Genomic DNA, 23,780 nt, shown 5'->3' on the forward strand with positions numbered 1-23,780 from the left:
TCTTGAAACTGGAATGGTCATAAATACTTTTGACTCTGCCGAGTGTAACATACTCCTGGTATTATGAGCCAGCGACCTGCTATAAAAGGCAGGTTTGAGAGACGTATTCTTTTTTTTTTGTTTTGTCTTTAAAGCACAAAAAGATAAAAGAAAGAAGGGAATGAACAACATCAGAGGGTCAACCGGGGGGAAGAACAGAAACAGTGTGTAGAAAATGTTTTTCACTTCAACATCAGACTGTGGCAGTTTCCTCTTTTAGGCAGACACCCTGTGACATCATTACATGTATTTTTTTTTTCATTCCCCAGAAATACAGACTCTCTCTACGTCTCATCAGGTGCACTCACTCTTTACTATTGTTTGGGTGAAAATCTAAAACAGAACATTGATTCTGTCAAAATTCTTTGTCATTTTTTTCCTTTTTTTTGTTTTTTGTTTAGTTTTTTTTGTAAAGCAGCATTAATTGACTCGGCGAATAAAATAAAGGAGACAAAAGTAACAGAAAACTGCCATACAGACCTGCTACTCAGTCTCAGGTTTGGCAGGCAGGTTGGGGTAGCTGTCTAAATTTTCCAGTGTTGTCTTGTCAAACAAGTGCTTGACTGTTGATCCAAGGATCTTGTGTGTGAGCAAACAAAGGTGTGTGTGTGTGTGTGTGTTTGGGTGTCTCTGCATACTTATATTCAGTGCAAACACGTAGGGTAAAAATCCCATCTTCACCATGGCCCATCAGCTCTGTTGTTTCTATTAAAACAGTTAAATCTACAGTATTGTCCATCCCTGATCTTCTCACTACCTCATTTGCTTTCCAGTTCTCTGTTGCACCTTTTCAAAGCAATAAACAGTCAGGGCGACTGACATGCCTTTTTGTTTATCCAGCCTGATGGCAGGCCTAGTGCTGCAAAGCAGCCCGTTTCACCCACCTGCCCCACCCCGCCCCCACCCCACCCAGCATCAGGTCCTAGCATAGCCCAATGTACTTGAGATTGTTCTGGATGATCACGTCCGTGACAGCGTCGAACACAAACTGGATGTTGCTGGTGTCAGTGGCACAGGTGAAGTGCGAATAGATCTCCTTGGTCTCCTTGTTGCGGTTGAGGTCCTCAAACTGCCGTTGCACATAGACAGCTGCCTCCTCATAGGTGTTTTGACCTTTGTAGTCAGGGAAACACACTGTCAGAGGAATACGTTTTATCTTCTCAGCCAACAGGTCCTTCTTGTTCAGGAAGAGGATGAGTGATGTGTTGGTGAACCAGTTGTTGTTACAGATGGAGTCAAACAGACGCAAGCTCTCTGCCATACGGCTCTGTGTGCACATGGGGAGAGAGAAGGAAACAGACCATGAGACAATGATTTCACTAAGAAGCAACAAACCAAATCTGCCAAATTTATCACACTATCCAAAGGGTCATGTGAGTGAGCAGAAGCCAAGTGAGAAAATTAGACCATGTAAGGTCACTGAAAGATTTCAGGGTGATCAGGGCGAGAGAAGATAAGAGGAAGTCTAAAATCATCCAGCGCACGTCACAGATATCCACTTGACCAGCCAAAGGTACGCGTTCTCTGTTATGTCAACAGAGACTTGAGACTCAGACAGACAAAGACCTGCTGCTGAACTCTAACATTCTCCTCTGAAACAACTAGTTACCTCTTTGACCACCATGAACTTTCTCCAAGCCCAATATTATGAAATGATCAGTCACAGAGGAGGAGCAGTAGTCTTTCATGTATTTCTATTCTCAAGTGAGTTTATAATAGAGAATAGTTCATTAACATTATAGACACAAAAAATGTCAGGGTCACCCTAACTGAGCTCTTAGGAAGCCACCATGCTAACTTCTTTGACCCGTGCTCTGCCTCTGTTTGCACTCAGGTGTTTGTAGTCATCAGGGACATGAAGATTAGTGACAGGGCTATTCACACTTAAGTGAACAGTATGGCAGAGACAAGCACCCAGGTATACATACGTAATATTATTATTGGCACCCAGAGTATAAATAACCAATGTGTCTACAGCCAACAATGCTATTAGCACCTTGGAAAAAGCCAATTACAGCTACAGCCTGGAAAAAACAAGCACATAGCACACAGAGAGGCTTTTTAACAATTTAAAATGTCCATGAACCTAAACCATAATCAAATAATCTGTACTCCAAACCGAACCAATTTGGGACTAAATCTAAATATAATAATGAACAGAATGAAAATAACAAGGTAAATAAGTCATCTTCAAAGGGTAAGAAAACCTGAATCATCTGAGCGAAATGGGTCTCCTTGCACCATAACCTTAGAAGAGGGGCCTCCATGGATCTGTGTGTAAATAGCCAACGAACTGTTGACTATTTACACACACCGTCCTAACCCTGTGCTGCTCTTTGTGTAGTTAGCTTACAATGCAGGGGTTGTAGTTGAGCTGTGAGGTTCAAGAACTATCAACGTCTCTGAAGCTGAAAAACACATTTCACCACAGTGTGATGGAAATCACTGATATCTGCCTTTTCCTGCAGACAGATTAGCTGCAGCAAAGTGTGAGAACAGCAACAGAAAAAAAATCAACATTAAACCAAAAACTCTAATACTGTCACACATTTGTTAAATGGTGATTTCACAATCTGCATTATTGCATTACTGTAAATATAAATAACCCTGTTTAATGTGAAGGGTGTTAAAACACTGTGGCTTTATTAGAAAATGCCTGCAAACATCTGTGTGAGTGTGTGTGTGTGTGTATATGTTACGCCTACAGTTTGAGCTCATGTGATGTTGTGAATGTATAAGAGAAAACAAAGAAAAAGGGAAGTTGATCTGCTCATGGCAGCTGCTGGCATGTGGCGACTGGCCAGTAGCTTGTGACTGGGAGGTTGTCAGATGGAGGACTGCTGTTTAAAAGGTTACAGAAACAACATGATGCTCTGAGCAAATCACAAGATCTGCACAGCATGAAAAAAGACACTGAGGGGAATAGCAGAGGATTAGACAATCATTGTGCAGATTCAAAGTAAACCCTGATTCTTCGGTGGTGTAAGTGCATTATTTTTGGATAATGATGAAAAGGCTACAGTTATGAGAAGCCAAAGTTGCATGCAGTCCTTACATAACACCCAAAATATTCTCTTAAAATGTAGGCTTTGTATCAAGCCTACATTTCAATTAAAAGGTAAGTCGTTGTTGGACATTTTTTCATTAAGAGAAATAATACATCTTATATCCAGGGATAAAACTTGTAGCGATACAACTAAACTCTGAATACAGTCCCACTTTTCTCTACAAATAAAGTTTAGGCAGTTAAAGTGAGAACCACAGGAGGAAGGAAATCAAGGAGCTTTGTTCTATACAATGTGCATACGAGTGTGTCTGCAGTTCTGGTATTGCCTCGTAAATGCCTCGTTCTTCACCCAGATGTTCCCATCCTCGTCACGTGTTGTTACCCGATCGGTTTGAAACTTAACCTCTGCTTTCTGTATATAAGACAGAATCCCTAAACATTATACATTATACAAGATCACATCAGACTTTTTGACTTCACCCCTCTTCTTTCTAGGGTGTAAAAACAAGAGTCCAGCTGCTATGGAGATAGCCAGCTGAGCCCAGGGAGTCTCTTTACCTGGCCTCTGCAGCTCTTTGTTTCTTAATGGGGAGTGGTGGCGTCGGTGTGGGACACCCAGGAGCATTAAAGCATGGAGACCCCCTGCCTCTGCTGCAAATTCCCCCCCACTGACACACACACACACACACACAGACACACACACAGAGCTTTCCCCCTCACCTCCTCCTGTCAGAGTACTCGAGAGAGGCACAGGCCTTAATTAAGCTTAAGTATTAATGAGGAAGTTCATCACAGTGTCATTGCTTTGTTTCCCATATATACAAGTCATTTAAATGTGCAGCCGCTCCTTTGTTATTCATTGTGGTTTATTTTAAATGTCACTGCCTTACAAGAAAGGTGTGCTTTGCATTTGATGATTTTTTTTTAAAACTTCTGTTTTTCTTCTTCTTCTTCTGCTTTTTTTTCTTTGGCCGTACCTGAGAATTGCATTATTCAGGCTGCTCCCTTTCTGTTTTCCCTCTGTTTAATTACTAATGTCGTTACTGCGAGCAGCCACACTGCTGGGTCAGACATGAAAACAAGCATTCTTTTGAAGTTTGCAATGTGTTCCTGCATCTTGTACTATAGCTTTGTTAAATGAAATAACAACATGCAAGTCATATAGCCAAAGAAGCTATGGGGTGTCTGGGGTAAACAAATAAGCTTTTATTGAAGAAAATATTCTAATAAAAACACTGGATAATATAAAGGATGCACTGAGAGCTGTGAGAATGTATAGCCCCACTTTGTGTCTGTTAGAACATCTCATTCTGTTTTCTGTAAAGCACACCATAATGTCATATGAAGCAATACAGCAATGGCTTTGATTAGCCAGTAAAGCAGTTGAGAATATTCTTGAGTATGTCTTAAATATGTGTGATTCTAAGCAACAGTCAACGTGATCTATAGCCACAGATCAGGAAGACATTTTTTGTTTTTATGTTCCGTTCAAATGTTGTTGCTGTAGCTTGAAAAGAAAAGCACACAGCTCTGGCATAAAAACATGAAAGCCCCAATAATTAAATTCCTTATTCTGTGTGACAGGTAATTAATTCCTGTTTGATAAAATAATAAATGAAACAATAGAAACAGAGCTGACACTGTAGTTAGTGTGTGTGTGTGATGGTGCTTGGCACAACATAGCTGCTAACCTCATATCTATGCTTTTACGTTTTCACCTCACACACACACACACACACTAAATCCACTGCAGTTGCTCAGCCTCAGCTGTTGCATACAAACCTGCACTCCATATTAATAAAAATGCAGCCACAAACCCTCGCTCAGACGCACAGAACATGCACATTCACATGCACCTCATCTATTCTTTTCCAGAGCTGCTGTCCTCCCCACCCTCCACCACTCCTTTCCCCTTCTCATCCTCCCCTCCCTAGTCACAGCTCACTGTCAACAGCGCAGGATTAGGAGCATTTGACTGGCCTGTTGCTTAGCAACAGTAACCATGGTAACCGATTCATTATGAAGACAGGGATGGGACAGGGAAAATGCATCAGGGAATGGGTTGATGGGTAAATGTACTGTAATTATTATGGTGGTGTTTTTTTTCTGTCTAGTGCAAACTGGTGCATTAAAGTGAATGGGAGTCTATCCTGGTCAGATGGATTTTGTTTTCTGCTTATAGCAATCTTAGAAAGACAACATGGCATCAGTATAAAAGTGACACTTTTTTTTCAAAGCAACTAAAAGTTTTTTTTTGTAGAGCCTGTTTCACAGCCTTTGGAAGTCAACATGCATGCACATAAACACTGATAAATTTCCAAAATTCCCTTATTATTTTTAGTCAAACTCCCAAGCTTTGCAACCTTTAGCTTTGCTACCCAGCATCTCTCTGCCTCAACTTCTCTTCTTCTATCTGTCCTCCTGAGTGCAGATTTAACATGCCTTCATATCATCTCTGTCACTGTGGTTCACAGACACGCAGCACTTACAACGCAATTGTTGAAATAAATGAGTCAGAGTTTCACTGGGATGAAAACTGATGAGTCACATCTGATCTGGAAAGTTGAATCAGTGACTTTGTTGCACCACCTCTTTGAAGGATTAAACCTTTTTTTATAGCTTTTTATGCACAGCAGCATTATATATGCTATAATGTTCTTTTATGGTATGGGTTAAAACTTAAAGATTATGAAAGCAAGAACTGTAATTAGTGGTAAAATGTATAAAAGTCTTGAATTATCTGACTGAGGTCATGCTTTTACACTGCCTCCCAGCATCCCTTCCAACTAAATGAAGTATTGCACAATCTTTTCTTTTTTTCACTTCAGTGCATTGACATTAATTTGCTGTTACAAAAGGATGTGGTCTCATCTTTATCTAAAAATCGGATGGGTCTACACAGCTGTCTTTCCTTCCGTACAGGCCGGCTAAACTGATGAAAAGCATAACTGTCCTTTTCTTAGAAATACACAAGTGTTGTTTTCCATCAGCACAGTCTGCCTAATATTCAGCTGTTGACAGCTTTTGTGCTGTTAGCTCTCTTTTCTAATTGATACTGCATTAAGCTGCAGCCACATGCTACTGTAGAGTTATCAGGGTGTGGCCCGATTGACAAGCATTCTCCATTTTCCTCTAATACTGGATTTAAATATAATTATAGACTTAAAAAATATGGACTCAAAGAAAGACTTTTATCACAAAACCTCCCACAGAGCAACAGAGATGCAAATTACAGCTTTCTAATGGCACTTCTCACTTCACTTATGTGTTAATTACTTATATATCCTTATTTAGATAACAATTCAACCAGTTTAGCCAGTAGCCACATCGTATAGAGAGATAAATACGATCATTTCATCACTCATATTCTTCCAGTTACATGGTCTCATCAGCAATTTTGACAGGTACAATTGTAGCTCAGTGATTAACACTGTCACCTCACAGCTGAAGGGTTTGGTGATAGACTGACAACTTGTTAGGCCCAGTTTCCATAACACTTGGTGTCAATAACATGAATATTCATTTCAGGAATTCACCCTCACACAGGAAGACTATGAGAACGTGTGAAAGGCTACACTATGTGCTAATCATCTCAACTACCCAACCAGTAACTACCTGATATCACAGGGAATGGAATAATAATTAGCATGACACTCTTATCAGGTCTATGCAATTGAATCTTTTTCCACGCCAGTTTAACACTGGATGACAAAAACACAAACTTCTTGATAAGAATGAAAACATTTTTGACATGGTTTGTATAAACCAGATTTTAAGTTTTACCCATTCTGTCATTCCTTGTACCACTTTAAACCAGAGCTGTACAATGTCTTTGGATTTTGCTGTTTATACTTGAGGATGTGTTGCAGCAACTACACACAGGGCACATCTAAAATTCTGCTCAGTCCATTCGTTTTTACACTTATGCAAGTAATAGTAGTGCAAAAACAATTTGTGGAACCATTGTACATAACATAATGTCATAGATCAAATTGTGTGTGCATGTGATGTGATGTGTGGGTTTGCACAGCCTCTTGTGTGTTACTATATAACAAATAGCTTAACCACAAGCAAATCATTAAAATGCATTAGTAGACATTTAATTCATCACAGGGTTAAATGCCTATAGGAGGACTCAGAGTTCTTCTTCTCTGCCTTCTACCTTTGAATCATGAAATTTGTTTTTTGTGGCACCATTTAACTCCCATTGCTACAAAGTGCCTGTGCAATCTGCCAATTCTCACAGGTACAACCTCACACTTTACTCTGTGAACTCAATTAACACCACACTGCATTTTCTCCTCAGACTTTATTTTTAACCTATAAAACTAATTGATTTCATGTTCCAACCTGGCACCGTGCACACGCAGTTTTATCCGGGTAACCCATGCAGTATCAGGCCAGTTCAGTTACACTGATGCCAAAGTTTCCTCTGTGCTTGAGCTATTTCCAGAGCTGACTGTAAGACGTCAAGGTGAACGTGGATACTGGAAAGTGAGATCATGCCATTGAGGGGGAAATATATTTTTTTTAAAAAGGAAAATGACCCCTCATAGTTTTGTCTATTTAAAAGAGTTCTGTTGTTGATCTTTTATTATCATACAGGCAGTTAAACAAGCAGTAACTGCACAACTATTCCAAAACACTCAGATAAGAAGATGGATGTGCTATAATTGTTCAAATTCCACAACAGTAGGGAGGTGATAACACCAGTCAGTCTGTTCACCTTCATTTTTCTGAATACATTAATAAATAAATACATAAATTTAGAAGGTTTTCCTAACTGTTTATTAAACCAAACTGAACTGACTGAATTATAGTATGTTGTCAGGCAGAATGAATGTGGTCCTGGGACCTTGCAAGATAAAAAAATGTACCTGTATTTTAAGTTCTATTTAAAAGTCCACTTTACAGTTTAACATTAGGTGTGTGTTTGCCTGCTTTGAATGGTAAAGCCTTTAAATAAGGTAAAAATATTCAATGCAATAGGTTTACTAATGTCAGCATAGATGGGGAGGCAAAGCTGAATGATCAGCCTCTTTCCTTTGTACAGTGGTTGTAATTAATCACCACAGATACAGGTACCAAAAAAGGTTTTGTCTCAGTCTGATAACAGTGTCGTTCTTTGTATTGTAGAGGGGAATTTACAGACAGGAACTGACACAGCAGAGCAGGCTTGTGTTCAGTTTGCTTCTCAGAGCTGTTAAACCTTTTTGTCTCTCTGTCTTTTGGACAATTCAAAATATTCAACCTTTGTTCTTGTGAATGGAAATGTCATCTTGATCTTTCCTTCATTCCGTTGTGGTACTTGACAGATACACAGGGATATTTATTGGTGTCTAAAATTGCTGCAGAAAAACTGAAAAAAATATATTCACCAAAGCTCTGCTGCACTCATGGCTATATTTATGTGTAATATATTGTACATGAATATTTATAATATATTCATTGGTAGCCAATAAAAAACGAATGTTCTTACCGTCTGGTTGTCCTCATAGAGTTTGAGATCATAGCCACTTAGCTCAACACAGAAAATGATTGCTGTCACGCCCTCGAAACAATGAATCCACTTCTTTCTCTCTGAGCGCTGTCCACCTACATCGACCATCTTGAACGTGAGCTCCTTGAAGGTGAACTTGTTCTCCACGATGCCTGTGGTCATGTCGCGGGACCGTAGGATGTCCTCTACAGTGGGGATGTATTCTACTGCAGAGATGCGGTCCAGGTCGTTCAGGTAGTAGGCAGTGTTGTCCTCTAAGTGGTATTCGTTGGAACGTTGAAAGCACTCCTGGACACCTGAGTCTGCCCACAGACGTTTCATCACCCCCAGCAGCTCTGGAGTGATCTCCCCCTTGCTCTCAGCTGGGCCTGTGAGGGCAAAGAGCTGCACGGCATCGCAGGCGCGGTCAGGATTGTGAAAGTCAATCTTAAGGGTGGTGAGGGCACGGATGATGCGGGTGAGAGAGTCGATGGCATTGTACAGGATAAGGGGCTTGTACTCCTTGCAGGCCTCCAGGTTGAAGCCTCCACTATGTATAATTTTCATCTGTTTGACAATGGTGCTCTTGCCAGAGTTGCTGGTGCCCAGCAACAATAGCTTTATCTCACGCCGCTGCCGCTGACTTTCTGAGCGCAAATGGCGGTCGATTCGCCTCGAGCGCCGCGCTGCTTCCTTCTCCTCCGAGCTCTGACGGCATCCCATGGTCCTCCACCACGTGGTAAGCACAAAGGAAGTCGTGCTGCTGTTTGATGGGAAAGCAAAATTAGAATGAAGAGTTGATTGGAAAGGAGCTGGTGGAGGAGCAGCAGACGGTTTAGGCGAGTGCAAGCTTGCAGGTGAAGAGGCAGACAAAACCTCACAACAGACCACTTTAACTCTCCACAGGAAAGCCACCACACAGAGGAGCGACTCAAGAGTATTTCATTCTTTTTGTTCAAGGGCAGTCTGTGAGTTCTGTGTGGGCAGAACCCAGACTTGTGGGATGCCCACACAGCGCCTGGCACTGAGGTTGGACTGCCTGCTGAAGCCAATGGAGCTGGGGTTCATAGCAGGGGCTCTCCCTGAGGAAAAGCTCTAGAGGACGACTGGGGGTTGTTCAGTGTGTGTCAGTAGAGGAAGTGCTTGGGCTTGATGCATGTGAATAGCAAACCCCCCTCACTCTCCTCCCACATGGCTCTTGTGTTGTGTTTTCCTTGTTTGGCTCCTGCAACTATCCACCTCTCTTTGATATTGGGTCCGTTGCTTCTTGATAATTTTTTTTCCTGCTTCTTCTGTGGTGCGATATCTCCCAGACAACTGCAACACAGAGACAGAGAAGAGGGATGAAACAGCTTTAAGACAAATTGGAGCAGTTTTATTACTTTTAGTCCCATTTTTGTATCTGCTACAGGAAAAGAAAATTTGGATTATTGATATTCTCTGAGGGTAAAAATAAGGTTCCCACAAGAGGTCAGTATCTGAAAACTAGAAATGGCTGTGAGGGCAGTTTTCTGAGTAATATTTTTGACCAAAGCCAACATCGGAGCAGAAGATGAAGGACAGAGGAAGAAGAGAATGAGATGACAGGAGACTTGGTTGGCATGTAACTCCCTTAATTTATTGAATCTAATAAAGTAGTTTGTCAACTAAGGCAAAAAGAGCAGATCAACATTCCTTTAAATGCTTTTGCCACCTTGCACCTGCTCAGAGTTCCTGCAATAGAAAAAGCCTTGTGTGCTCTCTGCACAGAGTCTGACAGATAAACTGTTTGTTACAAACATTAGGTTTTATATCATTACTAACAAATTAGACATAGCAGTATGTCTCATCTCATCTTCATGCTATCAAATATACTGTTAGCTTTAGAACATTAGAGCATTGTAGTGTTGGTCCGTCAGACCAATCAGCGTCCTGGGAGAAACATCAACGGCTGCGGGTGAGATGTAGGTCTGCTGTGGTGATGACACCATGAAACGACCTAACAGGGGGAGGGAGGTAGTCAGTGACAGACAGATGGTTCATCCAATCACCTGCCAAGTACTTTCTTAGTGCATGCTCTTCCTACATACATTACACGGATGACTTCCAGATGGTTCTGTGTATCAAGCCATCTGGTGGATCAGGTTAATAGCAAATGTTCGACGCATACACTCTATCAGACGCTGAAAAGGTGTGGGCAGTAGACTATCCAATATGCAGCTTGGGAAAATCATAAATCCCACTTTAATCTAGCAAAGATGGTCTGTTCTAGTGACCATTGGAAGTGCAGGGAGGTGGATTTGTAATTCTGGATACAACAAGGCTAGCTGCTTTTTATCTAGATCAACTTGTTCCATAAAAAGCATATCCAGTCACATGCATACTAACCTGCACACGTTTCATTCAACCACTGCTAACATCAATATTCTGTGTACGCTGCCTTTTCAGGTTTCTCCTCCTAACACTCACAGCACAGCTCTCTCTCTCTCTGCAGTCCTGTGTTACCATAGACTCCGAGCCAAAGTAGATGTTAGCTAACCACACCTACCCATTTAACATCACACACACACACAGACTCATTATATACACAATCAAGGTCAAACATACGGTTAGAGAAAAAAACAAGGCCATGATTTGAATGGAAAGATGCAGTACAAACAAGATGAATATTTCCTGGTTGCATCTTTCACTGTTTGGCTCTGACTGGCCTCTTTTTGTTCTATCATATTATGCTGTTCAGCAAAATGTACATGTGAAATGCCTGTTCACTATCACAGTGGAAAATAACAGACATTCTTTCTTTCCACTGTAAAGCCCCTTCTCCTTGCCCACACATCTGTCTTGTTATCCCTTAAGTTATGCACTGTGATCAGAAGATGAACACAAATATTTCTGGGAATGCTGTTCATTCTGCACCTGCTTTGATACCATAGCTGTTTGGGAGACTCTGCTTTTACTTCAAACAGACTTTGGTAACAAAATAAAGTTTTATGTTATGTTATGATGTGATAAATTGGAAGCAAAAACAAATAAAGTTCAATGATAAATGGATGCGTGCTGAAACATGCTATATGCTACTGGCTGAGTAACAAATGTGAAATCATACTGTGGCCTAGTTTTGGTGGTGAAACTATACTCCGCAGATCTGTCAGAGAGAGAGAGAGCATTTCTCTCGGTGAGTGAGTGAGGTCCACTCTTCAAAAGACTGTGAGGACAAACAGAGCAGAACAAAGCCATAACAAAGCATCACAACACAGAGTGGAGAGCATTGTTTCCTGGCTCCAGGCACCTGACTACCTCTCAAAATGGCACAGCCAGCCAAACTGGTTAATGCACATCACTGATTTTCAGAGCCTATGAAACGCATTAAAGCTGCACATGAAGTAGTTTCACTTTCATAAACAAGCACTTGCACATTTCTGCACCTTTGCTTGATAATTGTTGTGGAAGTAGTGTGCCGCCAGCACAGTATCAGTGCGTATTATTATCACATTAATTTCATATAAACAACATTACATGCTTTTTACGTTGCATAGACAACAGCAGGGCCCGTTTCTTACCTACACCCTAAAAACTGGAGCACAGCGCAGCAGGATGGAATGCCTCCAACTTTTAACATTTTGAACAAAAAATAAACAAATTTAAAAGCGCCCACAGGACGGAAACATGCTTTCACTCTTTGTAACAAATTACATAGTCTAATTTAAAGTTGAAATACTGTTGTGCTAAATGCAAGCAACAGCAAATAACTGACAGTGTATGTAAGAAAACATGATTCCTATGGTGCATCTGCATGATGCCTACGGTCTATACCGTTATTAACTCTTATCTATTTTGAAGACTCATCTCACACGTAGTCCAATAGTCATAGTGCTTACAGATCTCTTTGTATTAAACATACATTATACAGGTCTGCAGTGGCTATGATGTCATCAGTGTTGAAAATTTAGTTTCCAGAGATCAATGCAGAAAGGCCCTTTCCTAAAATGACCTTTTAACAGCAGAACTCCCTGTGCATCCCCAGGGTTCACATATCAGGCTGCCATTTTTAAAATCACTTCTTTACTATGCTGTAAGAAGCAGCACCATCCACACACATGTCTTCATGCAAGGGGGTAGTTTTAAATTTGAATTTAAATTTGTCCCCAACAATAATTTTATCCCCTCACCCCCTTGGGTGCGGGAAGGGTTAATTTCTGTTGTTTTTTGGTGTCCTACCAATAGATATCCTCCTATCGTTGGTCCTACACAAAGCCCTTGATATTCTGATTCTGACTGGGTTATATGAAGGGATCCAGTCCTACTGTAACACATATGGCCATGTGATTGGCCTTTCCCTGCTGTCACATGTGCAGCTACACTGGTTGGCAGCACCAAAACACATGCGAGTCATTACAAGTTACCCTGTTAAAAAGTCCAAATAATGGAAAAAGTGTGCATAACGTGGCCTCACCAATTATTGATTTTTGTTTTTTTTCTATCATACTTTACTTGCAGCAGATTCAACTATTAATAGTGATATATTTTTAAAACATCAATGATTTTCTTTTAGTGCACAGTTCTTCCAAAAAAGGAGTGGACAGTGAGTGAGTGAGTGGCAGAGTGATGAGTGAAGGCAGAGCTACGGGGGCCATGCAGAGAGGCCAGCATCTCTGTGCATCATGAGGGGTGAGGAAACTTGATAGCCAGCATGACACCAAGCCTGGTCACTCTCCTGCCTTCCCTTCCCTTCACAGCTACACACACACACACACACAGATCCCCCTACATCACTCTCCTCCAGTGCTTACCTACTATTATTAATTTACTGCACTGCGAATAATTACTATCACACCCTTTATTAGAGATGAGTACAATGCAGCCAGTGTGTTTCTGTTGTGTAATCTCTGTTGCTTTCTCGCTGTGGTTATTCAGTCTGCAAAACTGCTATTAAAATTAGGTTCAATCACATTATTAGATTGAGTGATGATTTTAATCCATTAGCGGCTCAGTGTTATAGCTTATAGGTAGGTGCAAAAACATGTGACAAGAGAAATGCATTATAGCACATGTATATGTGAATGAGGGAGTGTTGAATATACTAATAGTAAATCATCAGCTGTAATCAAACAAAATTGAAAAACATAACCTTAAATAGAAGTAAAGCCTCTTCATCTTCAGGTAAGTGCCGACAGTGAACTTAGTGTTCTAGTCAGCATGTATAGAGGATCCAATTGTATCTGAAAGTAGTGCAACAAAAGTGTGCTGAATCCATTTTGTGTTGGCGTGAAATCAATCTCACCATGCTACAGAGGACATGTGATGCAAATAGAATTACATTAAAGTCATCATGTCAATGGGGTAATATGCAGGTGAGGTGTACTGATAGAGAAGTCCTGCGCATTGAATGTGTTACTTTATGAATGGAAAAAAAGTGTGCAATGTTAAGAGAAAGGTGAAAGGCACAGGCGCGCTTTTAGTCATCTTGTAATGGTTTATGAATGAGCAGGTGTGTGTCTGTGTGTCAGCGCTGTGGTCAACACAGGCTTGCATTTCAGGAGGGATCAGATGAGAAGTTCTGGGTCAAACAAACTCACCCTGGAAGAATACTATGCTGCTAACCACATAAAGAAAAATAACTGCACTCTAACAGCCAGCAAGACTTTCAAATTCCCATCTATGAACCACTTAACCTATTTACATCAAAACAAACTATGGCAAGAATATAGTCCATTTATCACAGCTAAAGCAGGTCAAGGACTTCTGAATGAAGAGCTGGGGACTAGCAAAAACTACAACCACCGTTGCATTCACAAAGACACGCGTATGAACAGTTCAATCCACCGCAATATGGTGCTAAAGAAAAGCTACTCTTGATAACTGTACAACAATTCACATTTTATAGGTCGACTTGACTCATCGTCATTCACATTTTTTTTCCCAACAGACCTTGGATTGTGTAACTATCATAAAACTTAACAAATACCAGTAAAATTGTAATGTTTTCTCTGACTGGCTGATGAATGTCACTTAAAATATTTCAGCAGAGCAGCTGGAGTGCCTCCAGCAAACTATCATATAGACCATGCATACAGAGAAATAGCACAGCTCACATGCCTTACGATCAGCTGCACAGCAATTATGTTTCCTCATCCTAAGGCCACTGTTTTCGTGGTTCCCTGACAAGCCCTTCCCTGGCTCTCTGACAAAAAGAGGTTAGTGAAAGACTGGGCTGTCCGGTCAGTGTCCATATACAGACTCTTACTGGAATCTGAGTGCTTTTTGCTATAATATCCAAAATCCCAGGAGTGAAACAGTAGCTAATCCCAAGATCTGTGCTAAATCGGACCATTGTGTCAAGATTAAACAGTTAGAGGGAAACCGTGATCAAACCTTTGGGCTGTGGCAGATATTTGTGACGTCTGTGGCGGCTATCAAGCAACTGTAAGTGATTTTTCAATCCTGCATTCATCGCCTGTGCTGTGCTAGACCGAGAGGTGTTTAGAGAAATCAGCAGATGAGACACAAAAAAGACAGGCTTTTTCTGTGAGATTCCTGGGATGGCCAGTTGCCCAGAGAGGGCCTCTAAGAGAGGCTCTACTGAAGAGACGTTATTAATTTATGTGATGCCACAGAGGCGGTGAATAAGCAATGCATTAGTGAGAAAATCCGAGAGGATCAATAGACATGCACTCCTCAGCTGCTGTTGTCTGCAACAGTTTATACAACCACCACAAGGTCATAGATAAGACAGTCCGGCATGGACAGAGGTGAGCTGGCCAACATGACTCATTTTAACTTGAATACATCGAAAGCTTTCATTCTCAAATGAAGGCATATAAATCTTGTAAACGGACGTTAGCCCCAGCTAATCCTCTTTCAGATAAACATGACTGTTGGCATTTTGTCCAAACGGTGCAGTGATGTAAAATGTGCCAAGCGAAAAAAGGCAGGCTGGGAGGACTTAAATGGAAATGCTAAAAATGATATACAGCTACACAAAACAATGCACTGCTGTGGATCCGTTGACCCCTCAGTTGACCCAATGTCAGAGTGACATTGGCAGGTGTGTGTTGGACTGTTTGGAGCTGTGTTTATGTTATTAAGCTAAGGTAATGCACACCTGCTTGAAGGTTGACATACATTTCCACGGACGTTTGCATTTCTGTGAAAGGGATGAAGATTTTTAAACGGTGGTGATGACACTGTTGACAGTCGAAACAGACCAGGAGAATTTCATCTGCAGCTGCAGGAACAGCAAACACAAGAGCTGCACTCTGTACTTTTGATTTGCCCACACAAGAATCACCAACTGTGAGAGAGTAAAATATTTAATATTGATATGTATTAATACTGCTTGGCTAGTCAGTGGCAGACTAATCACAGTCTTGGGGCTGTTTTCTGTGAGAATTTTTAAATATTTATTTAGGACTAGACATGTTAGCTTTTCAATAACCCACTATACTTAAATCTTTGAACATAAACAAGCCTTTTATTTGATAGAAATCTGGGGTTTTATCTTTAGTTTGGGGGAAAATGACTTTGAATTGAAGACATGAGGTTCCAGTCTTTTCAGTATTATGCTAAATACTTTGGGCTCTTTGTGGTTGATGGTCCACACATGACTCAAATCAAGTCTTTAAAGCTCAAACTCCCTTTTAGCTACTCTGGCTTGAAATACCAAGAAGTGAGTCTATATACTGTTGCCATATAAAAGCACATCTATATGAGAGGGACACTATGTCAGCTACACAACAATCAACAAATTGATCACCTTCCTGACATATGTACTACTAGATTATTGGATTAGACTGTGCCTTACAAAGCAGCAGCTCCTTCTGTTTATGATTGGCTGTCAATGTCAATTCTGACCATTATGTGAAGGTTTATTTAAGAGTCGTAATTTGTTTAATTGTCTAATGATGATTAAAAACTTCAGATCTTTACGAGCATAATGGTGCTTATATGGCTAGACTCCCCTCGGTGGTCATGTGAATAAGTGCATTTATCCTCCCCCAGTTGTGGTGGGACTTGTTAGGATTGTAGACAAGCAAGTTGCAGATAAAAAAGGTTAGAAAAATTATAAATAAATCCAAACACCAAGATATTTTCTTCTTTGCCTGTAATATAACTGCAAGTCTATGGTTGTTAATGCCAAATGGATACTTTCAGGCCTGGAATAGTGAAACCAACATACAAGCAACTTCCTCAAATGGCCATTAGCAGCTTGCTCTAAAAACAAGATTAGCCCTCCATAATGAAATGCCCAACTCCAGCCTGATACAAAAACCCTGTTCATCAGAACTGCATGTAACCCACAAGGATTAATGTTAGGCATAATTAAAGGTGTGACCGCTTTGAGTGACCGGTGGGTGCCATCTCAGGACGTCTGCTGCCTGCTTAGGTGAGTTACATGTTGTCTTCACTGGGTGTCAGGATTCACTGCTTGTCAATAAAACAATATTATAAAAAAAAGCAATTATTTCATATGCCTGGAACAATACAAGCAGTTATATAACCCAATCTTAATCTGTCTTTTGTGTGTATTATTTAATCATACTGTCTTTTTTATGTGTCCTCCTTTAAGCCCTTCTGCTGCTGAAACTGAGAGGCGTCTTATATCAGTTCTGCCAGAGTTACTGAAAAAAAACACCAGCAAAAGTTAGCAGTCTGGGAACGTTTCCACGAATGAGACGTTCTGATAAGATGGAACTAGCTACACAAAATCTAGTGATTTATAAATATATGTATATATATAAAAATGCATTTGTCCTTTCCAGCTTGCTTGATGTTCTTTTTTATGAGCCATAACATATTTAATGTCAGATCAATGTACTTCCAAAGGCCAAAGACGGAAACAATGATTGGCTCTTTACTTTAATAAGTGGTTTATAGAGCAATTTGTAATTTGCCACAGGACAGACAGAAACTGCACATTTAAGGTGGATGGTCTGCCAGGCACAGCACTGAATGGTTCAGTGTGCATTTCATAGATTGGATATGCTGCAGCTATAACATTGTGGAATGTGGGACAAAAAGCAGACAGTCAATTTTTCTGCTTCGAGCTGCAGAACCATAGATCAATGTCACCCCAATGCCAGCTGCTAACAGATCCCGTAGATAACACTGTATCATGTGATATTTCTGCACAAATATACAGTGTGTCTGTTGCACATCACAGTGCAATGAATTAAATGAAGTATAGTCCAACCAGGATGGGCTGCCTCTACGTGATGAGTCAGAGCTTTGTGGTCGCCCCACTCTACGTCAGAATCATTTGAGATATAGGTCGCATGCAGGCAGAAAGATCTTCGGCTCCATTCAACAGTTTGTATTTGTTATTTGATCTAAAAAAAGCTGCTTCTGGATCAACCCTCATTTTCCTTATTAATCACATTTCATCATGACATTCTATCTTCTTGTGTGTCTTCCAAACAGATTGGATTACAGTGAAAACTGAGCAAACTTTGGGTCTTATCATTCATGCTGAACAGGGATAGCAAGTTTATAGCCACATTTATGCAGTGGAGACTGCTTGAAAGCCACGTGCACATCAGGGTGTATGGGGGGGGGCTAAATGAATGCAATCTGTGTAACTAAAACAAGGTTAAAACCTATTACTTGTCTTGCTACTTACACGTCACATTGTTTTTTCCAGTGATGTGAAACAGCTCATTTATTATGGATGCCTCAAATCATCTGGGAGGTTTAAAGGTTTAAATCAAATGTGAGCTTGTAAAGTGAATTATCAAATGTAGTCATTGTAAACTTTCAAATTACCTCTCATAATTGTTTGTTCAACTTTTTGTGCTATTACTCTCCGACACATCATCCTGAATGTGGACTTCAGAGAAAGCTGCCTGTATACTGTACACACATGTGAGGACACTACTCATTCATTATGGGAAACAATGATGGGCAGTGTTCTCCTCTCTACTCCCCCCAAAAAACAGAGGGCCGTTTAAAGGGTGGAGACAGGGTGGTGGTGGTGGTAGTGGTGGGGTTCTCTGTATGCTAGATGCTTTTTCGTGATAATGCTCTGTTTAACATTCTCGATCTCAATGGCTGTGTTCCCCCTTCTCCAATCCAGCGGGTCACACTGAGTCACAAGGCCAGCTAGAGATGACAATGGCATGTTTGTGCACAGGCTGAGCTATGGGCAGGCTGTCTGATATGAAGGGATAAGATGGCACAAGGTGGACACTACGGTCTCGTGTGCGTGCACTGGTGTACAAGTAAATGTGAGTACACTTGTGAGCCTTTAGATATCTGGATGTTCAGAGTTAACAGGCACGAAACTACTCAAGTTAGCACTATTGACTTAACACTGATACTCATTTTGGTTCATGACAGATAATGCTCTTTGCAACAGAAGGAAATTGTGGGTAACATTCAGCTACAGCCCACAGACATTATCTGCTGATTTGATAACTGGAACAGGAAAAGGAAAAGTATCTCACACTGGAGCAAATGCAACAATATAGCAGCCATTAACCCACCCATTGAGCTCCACAAAATTAATTCTGTGAGGACAATGATGAGTTAAAAATCAGCCAAGTGTAAAATAGGGCGGTTGCTCTTTGCAAATGATGAAAATGATAAAACATACAGAAATTTTGACATGAGTTTCAATGTGGCTAAGCTGCAAACAGTTTACCTGTAAGCATTGTGTTTGCAGGATGAATGTGTGAGGAGCTGGCTGACCAGAAAACAGTAACGGTAAATCACTATGAATCTGAATGGACTCCTTTACAAGATCACGCCACAAATTTGAAGACATTAATTCTCCCCTTCTACAAAAAGCCTCTTCTCCAATTCCTTGACTACCATGGTAATAACTGTCTCCTCCAGAAAATACATGGACAAACTAAAAGCTGAAAGTACTATTAGGGTATAGAAGTAACTGACCTACACCACCATAATCACACTGCTTTTCACTAATTTCCTGGAAAAGCTGACCTGAGTGGCCTCATCAAAACAAGCTAATGGTCCGCTTGGTTTTTCCAGAAAGCCTGTATTTAATGTCTCAGAATGTATTACACACTGCATAGCCATTTAAGTGCATCCATGCATATATAAACACACACACACACACACACACACTCCTTTCATTTCTTTCAGTACAGGCCACATCCCTCACTAGTGGGTTGTAGGCCATAGCACTCCCTCATCATCCCCCTCCCTCTCTACCACCTCCTTGTTGTCATATGACCGCTGTTATGTGTGTGCAATGGAACACAAAGTTGCTCTGTTAGTCCCCTCTGCTCTGCCCTCTCATCACTCAGATTTGAGCGCTGGAAGTAAGGTCCTCTCACTTGCTGGTCTCAGGAAGACAGACAGGCCCCTGTATGTGACTACCAGTAAAGATTAGAAAGGAGGGCAGAGAGTGAGAGCGATGGGTGAATTGAGCTGATGTTGTTTTATGTAACACCGAAAGATAACCTAATCCTTACTCACTCATGGAGCCCCGCCCTAAGATTTTGTTCAATTTAACCAACAAGCCTTCCTCACCGACGCATCACTGTTAAGTAATTCATTAGTCCGCTCTCCACATTGGCGCCTGTGTATAGGACATGCCTGCCAAAAAACGTGTCTTACAGCTGCTTGTGTGGCGATGACACGTTGTCCCCTTATCTGGCTGGGATTAAAGACCCAAAACAAACACAAATGCTGAGCAAGCTGAATCATAGTGAGGCCCTGTCTGAACATACAGGATGACAAAGCATGCTAAGACACATGCACATGTTTTTTCTTTCATATTCATGTTCATTTTCATAAGGTGTATAAATGTCAAGTGGAAATTCTGCCTCTCTCTCTCTCTCTCTCTCTCTCTCTCTCTCTCCAGGAAATAAATGGTACATTACATTAATCATTGTATTAAGTAGACTGCTAAGGGAACTATGTTTGCCCTCCTTGATACTTTACTGTAATAGAGCTGAGTTTAATTGTCCAAGTTGGTCGTTTGCTCACCTACAAGCATATAGATGGCTGAATGTACGCCCTGGCAGTGCCATTGGCCTCCTCTTGTGTGAGACCTGCAACTTCAACAGCCACTGTCACTTTAAAACCAAGTCTATCCCTGCTGTCCCCTGCCATTATGTCACCCAGTGGAATGAATGTAGCAAGTAACAAAAGAGGTGGAAGGAGGTCAACTCAGCGTAGGGTTTGCACATTATTGCTCTCAGTATTTTTATGCATTAAAGCCACATGAGCTGCAGCTTTTCTACTTTTTTCACAGAAGGAACAAAGCTGCTGATTGAAAAACTTAATAAAACTAAAATCTCCCACTATGTGGGTAACATGATGTTTGTCAATGTTTGTGTCTAAAACTCGGTGAAGGCCATAAATATGCTGTTTATGTATTTCATATATTTCCACTGAAAATTGTCAACCATCATCTGACATATTTTTTCATGTATGTAAACATTACAGCTGATATACAAAAAATTCTGATAGTTACCAACAAGTGACTGAGAGGATCACTACTGGACAAAACCACCAAGGACACTCTGAATTGTGTATTACAGCAGGTATAGCACCAATATTGTTTGTATGCAAAACACATATTGTTGTGTTGACCAATCCTGATTCTGGTTGGTCCACCCTTTTTTTTTTGCTTGCTTTTTTTGCCAATGACTGATATGGCAACAACATGCCAAGCGTTGAGGAGTCAGGGTTCTTTATTACCTGCAGGAGATGGTGGTCGGCCTGCCCCCAGTTTAAAGAAGCAGACAGCATGCTTAATTTAGAACCTTGCCATTAACAGACAGTCTTTTCCAACTTTGAACTGAAGCCGTTATATTGAGCCACACTCTCTTCAAAGCCACCAGACTCTATTGACAAATACAGTCATTTTACCTTGTTTGTGTTACTGAGTGAATTCAGTGTGTTAATGTTTCAGTTTGGATCTAAATGAACATCAAAGTTACATGGCTATTTTCCAGCAATTTTTGTGTTGTAGAAGGTAAAAATGCTATTTTGTTTATGGAATCTAGTGGCTTTGAAGAGAGCGATTCATCAGATTCCTTGTCCCAGAAACGGCTGTCTGGCTGCACAGTAACATGACTTTATTCATTTTTTCTACAGACTGCTTCCAGGGTAGTTCATTACTGGTTGCCTTTGACACTACTCCTGTCTGGTTTTGCAAAAAAAAATGGCTGGCATGTTGACCACCATCTGATAATACACTGACTGTGGAGTAACTCACAGAAATTAAAATGAATAGCCTATACTGTGCTAATTGTGCTTTTCATTTGGACAGTCAGGTCACCTCTCTGCCTGGAGAGTTTTTCCCATTCTGTACACTTTGTAACAATATTCCCATTTTTTTCCAGAATGTCTAACTATTGAAGGAAGACAAGCGTAGTAGCATTTCCACCATCTTTGCCTTGTATCAGATGTCTCAGGGCCTCGGTGTGCGCTGCTGCTGCTGCTGTTGCTGCTCCTGCTGGTGGAACTACAACAGACACATCCAGCATTCTTTCTGTGTCACATGTTCAGAAAAGCACTGTCTTGAAATTATCACAGTTATCCCCTTCACCGCCGCCTCTACCATCACCACCATGTCTCATCCATCCAATCTCTTCCAAATCTTCTCTCTTTCCTTCATTCTCTCTCACTTGCTCTCTGCTGCATCAACCTCCGCCCCTCTGCCCCATCTGCCTTCCTACTGTTAAACCCCCCCATCCCCTCAACCCCTCCCTGCACTGGTTCTCCCTATTCCTCTCTCTGTCTCTGTCAAGTATGTAACACAAACACACGTACAGTAAACAAAAATACACATGCTCTCCTAATGCCACACAAATCGACCCCCCCATTGAAAAAAAAATTACAGTAATGCTCTGCTGAAAATATGAAAGATTGTAGATGCAGAGAATGTCACAAATCATCCTGTTTTGCTTGCTGAGTGATGAGCACGCTCTGCTCACTCCCTCCTTCCTCGTCTCACCGTCAGGATTTATATTCAAACACACACAACCAGACACAAGCAAACCAAATAAATCCCAGATCAAGATCCAGATTATTAATTGATGTGAAATTACGCCGTAGAACAGCCGACACCAAACCCCGCTGACAAATCCGTCAATGTTCCTGGGCCCGCTTATCCCAGTGCCTTCAGAAGCAAGCTTCATGTACACCTCCCACTGCACCTTCACATCCAGTGTCTTGTAGAGCTAGTTGTAAGCACTGAACACCTGATTGTGTGTGATAGCGATTTTACTCTCCCATTTCTGTCATAGTTATGGCCTGTACAGAGCACAGAGACTCAAGCATACACACATCTTTGATCTTTGATGCATCCTCCACTTGTCCTACATACAGTAATTATTGTGAACCAAGCATTGCATCCACATTAAAGCATTCTATAAGAATCAATGATGCTCCTGGGAGATGATGAGTCAAATTGCAAGCATAAGATAGCAGCGTCCGTTGGCACAGAGCTAGCAGGGTGGAGGAGGGGACTGGACAGGCTGCCTGCCTGCCTGCCTTGGTGACATCTCTCAACATCATCTTCCCTTTTTTATCAGGAAAACACAGCTTCCACAGAATGGCTACAGCTAGTGAAATATCATCTCTAAGCCTTCCAGCCTGAGAAAAAAAATGTCAGAGTCAAGCTTACCGTGTTCACAAGCCAGCATCCATTTACAAAGGATACTGCAGACAAGCCCTTGCAGGGAGAGAAAGGCTCTGTGCAATCCACCTTTAGTCCTGCTGCTTCATCTTCATATCTTCCTCATATTCACAGGGTCACACACTCACATACATCTCGCTCTCTGTCTCTCTCTGTCTCTCTCTCTCTTTCTCTCAGCACCCCTCTTTCTCTGTCTTATTAACGTCTGTGTTCTATATCCTCTCTTGTTTGCTTCAAGGCAGTTGAGACACTGCAGCGATGGGGGTGGAGGGTGTGTATATATGTGTGCGTGTGTTTGAGTGTGTCAGAGACAGAGAGGCAGAGAGAGGGAGTGCAGAGCAGAAATGGAGGGAGGAGTCAGCAGGGATAGAGAGAGAGAGAGAGAGAAGAGGGAAATGGTCAGGATTAAATCATGAGAGAAACCAGAGAGGGAAAGAGAAAACAGGCTTTGATGGTTTTACCTGCAACATCCAGTGTATCTTTGTGCCATGCTATTAAATATACATTAGTCATTAGGAATCTGAGCCTCATAGATTAGATTAGAGGTAACACTGCGAGTAGATCTGTTCCTTGAGGTGCTATGTGCTTGATGACAGGCCAGCAGCAGGATTGGTTGTGATTTCATTGATGACTAAAAAAACATACAAGATAGGGAGAGAGGGAGC

At 41.2% G+C, this 23,780-nt stretch overlaps 1 protein-coding gene across 1 annotated transcript; it reads right to left on the reverse strand.

Moving 5' to 3' along the window:
• Window positions 1-298: 298 nt before the first annotated feature.
• Window positions 299-23,401, reverse strand: gnaz (guanine nucleotide binding protein (G protein), alpha z polypeptide). The gene is made up of 3 exons (XM_028417271.1): window positions 23,104-23,401; window positions 8,526-9,842; window positions 299-1,306 (listed from the first exon to the last, which is right to left on the reverse strand). Exons 2-3 carry the CDS (start codon window positions 9,246-9,248, stop codon window positions 962-964), a joined length of 1,068 nt encoding a protein of 355 aa, XP_028273072.1. The 5' UTR covers window positions 9,249-9,842; window positions 23,104-23,401; the 3' UTR covers window positions 299-961.
• Window positions 23,402-23,780: the final 379 nt, after the last annotated feature.

This window comes from Parambassis ranga, chromosome 12 (genome assembly GCF_900634625.1).
Source record: "Parambassis ranga chromosome 12, fParRan2.1, whole genome shotgun sequence".
NCBI classification, from domain to species: domain Eukaryota; kingdom Metazoa; phylum Chordata; class Actinopteri; family Ambassidae; genus Parambassis; species Parambassis ranga.

Bases quoted from the DNA above. Each gene is read 5' to 3' on its own strand.
- gnaz (XM_028417271.1), bottom strand. From the start codon at position 9,248: ATGGGATGCCGTCAGAGCTCGGAGGAGAAGGAAGCAGCGCGGCGCTCG. The intron at 1,307-8,525 runs GTAAGAACATTC...ATGTGCACACAG, and splicing joins TCTATGAGGACAACCAGACG to AGCCGTATGGCAGAGAGCTT.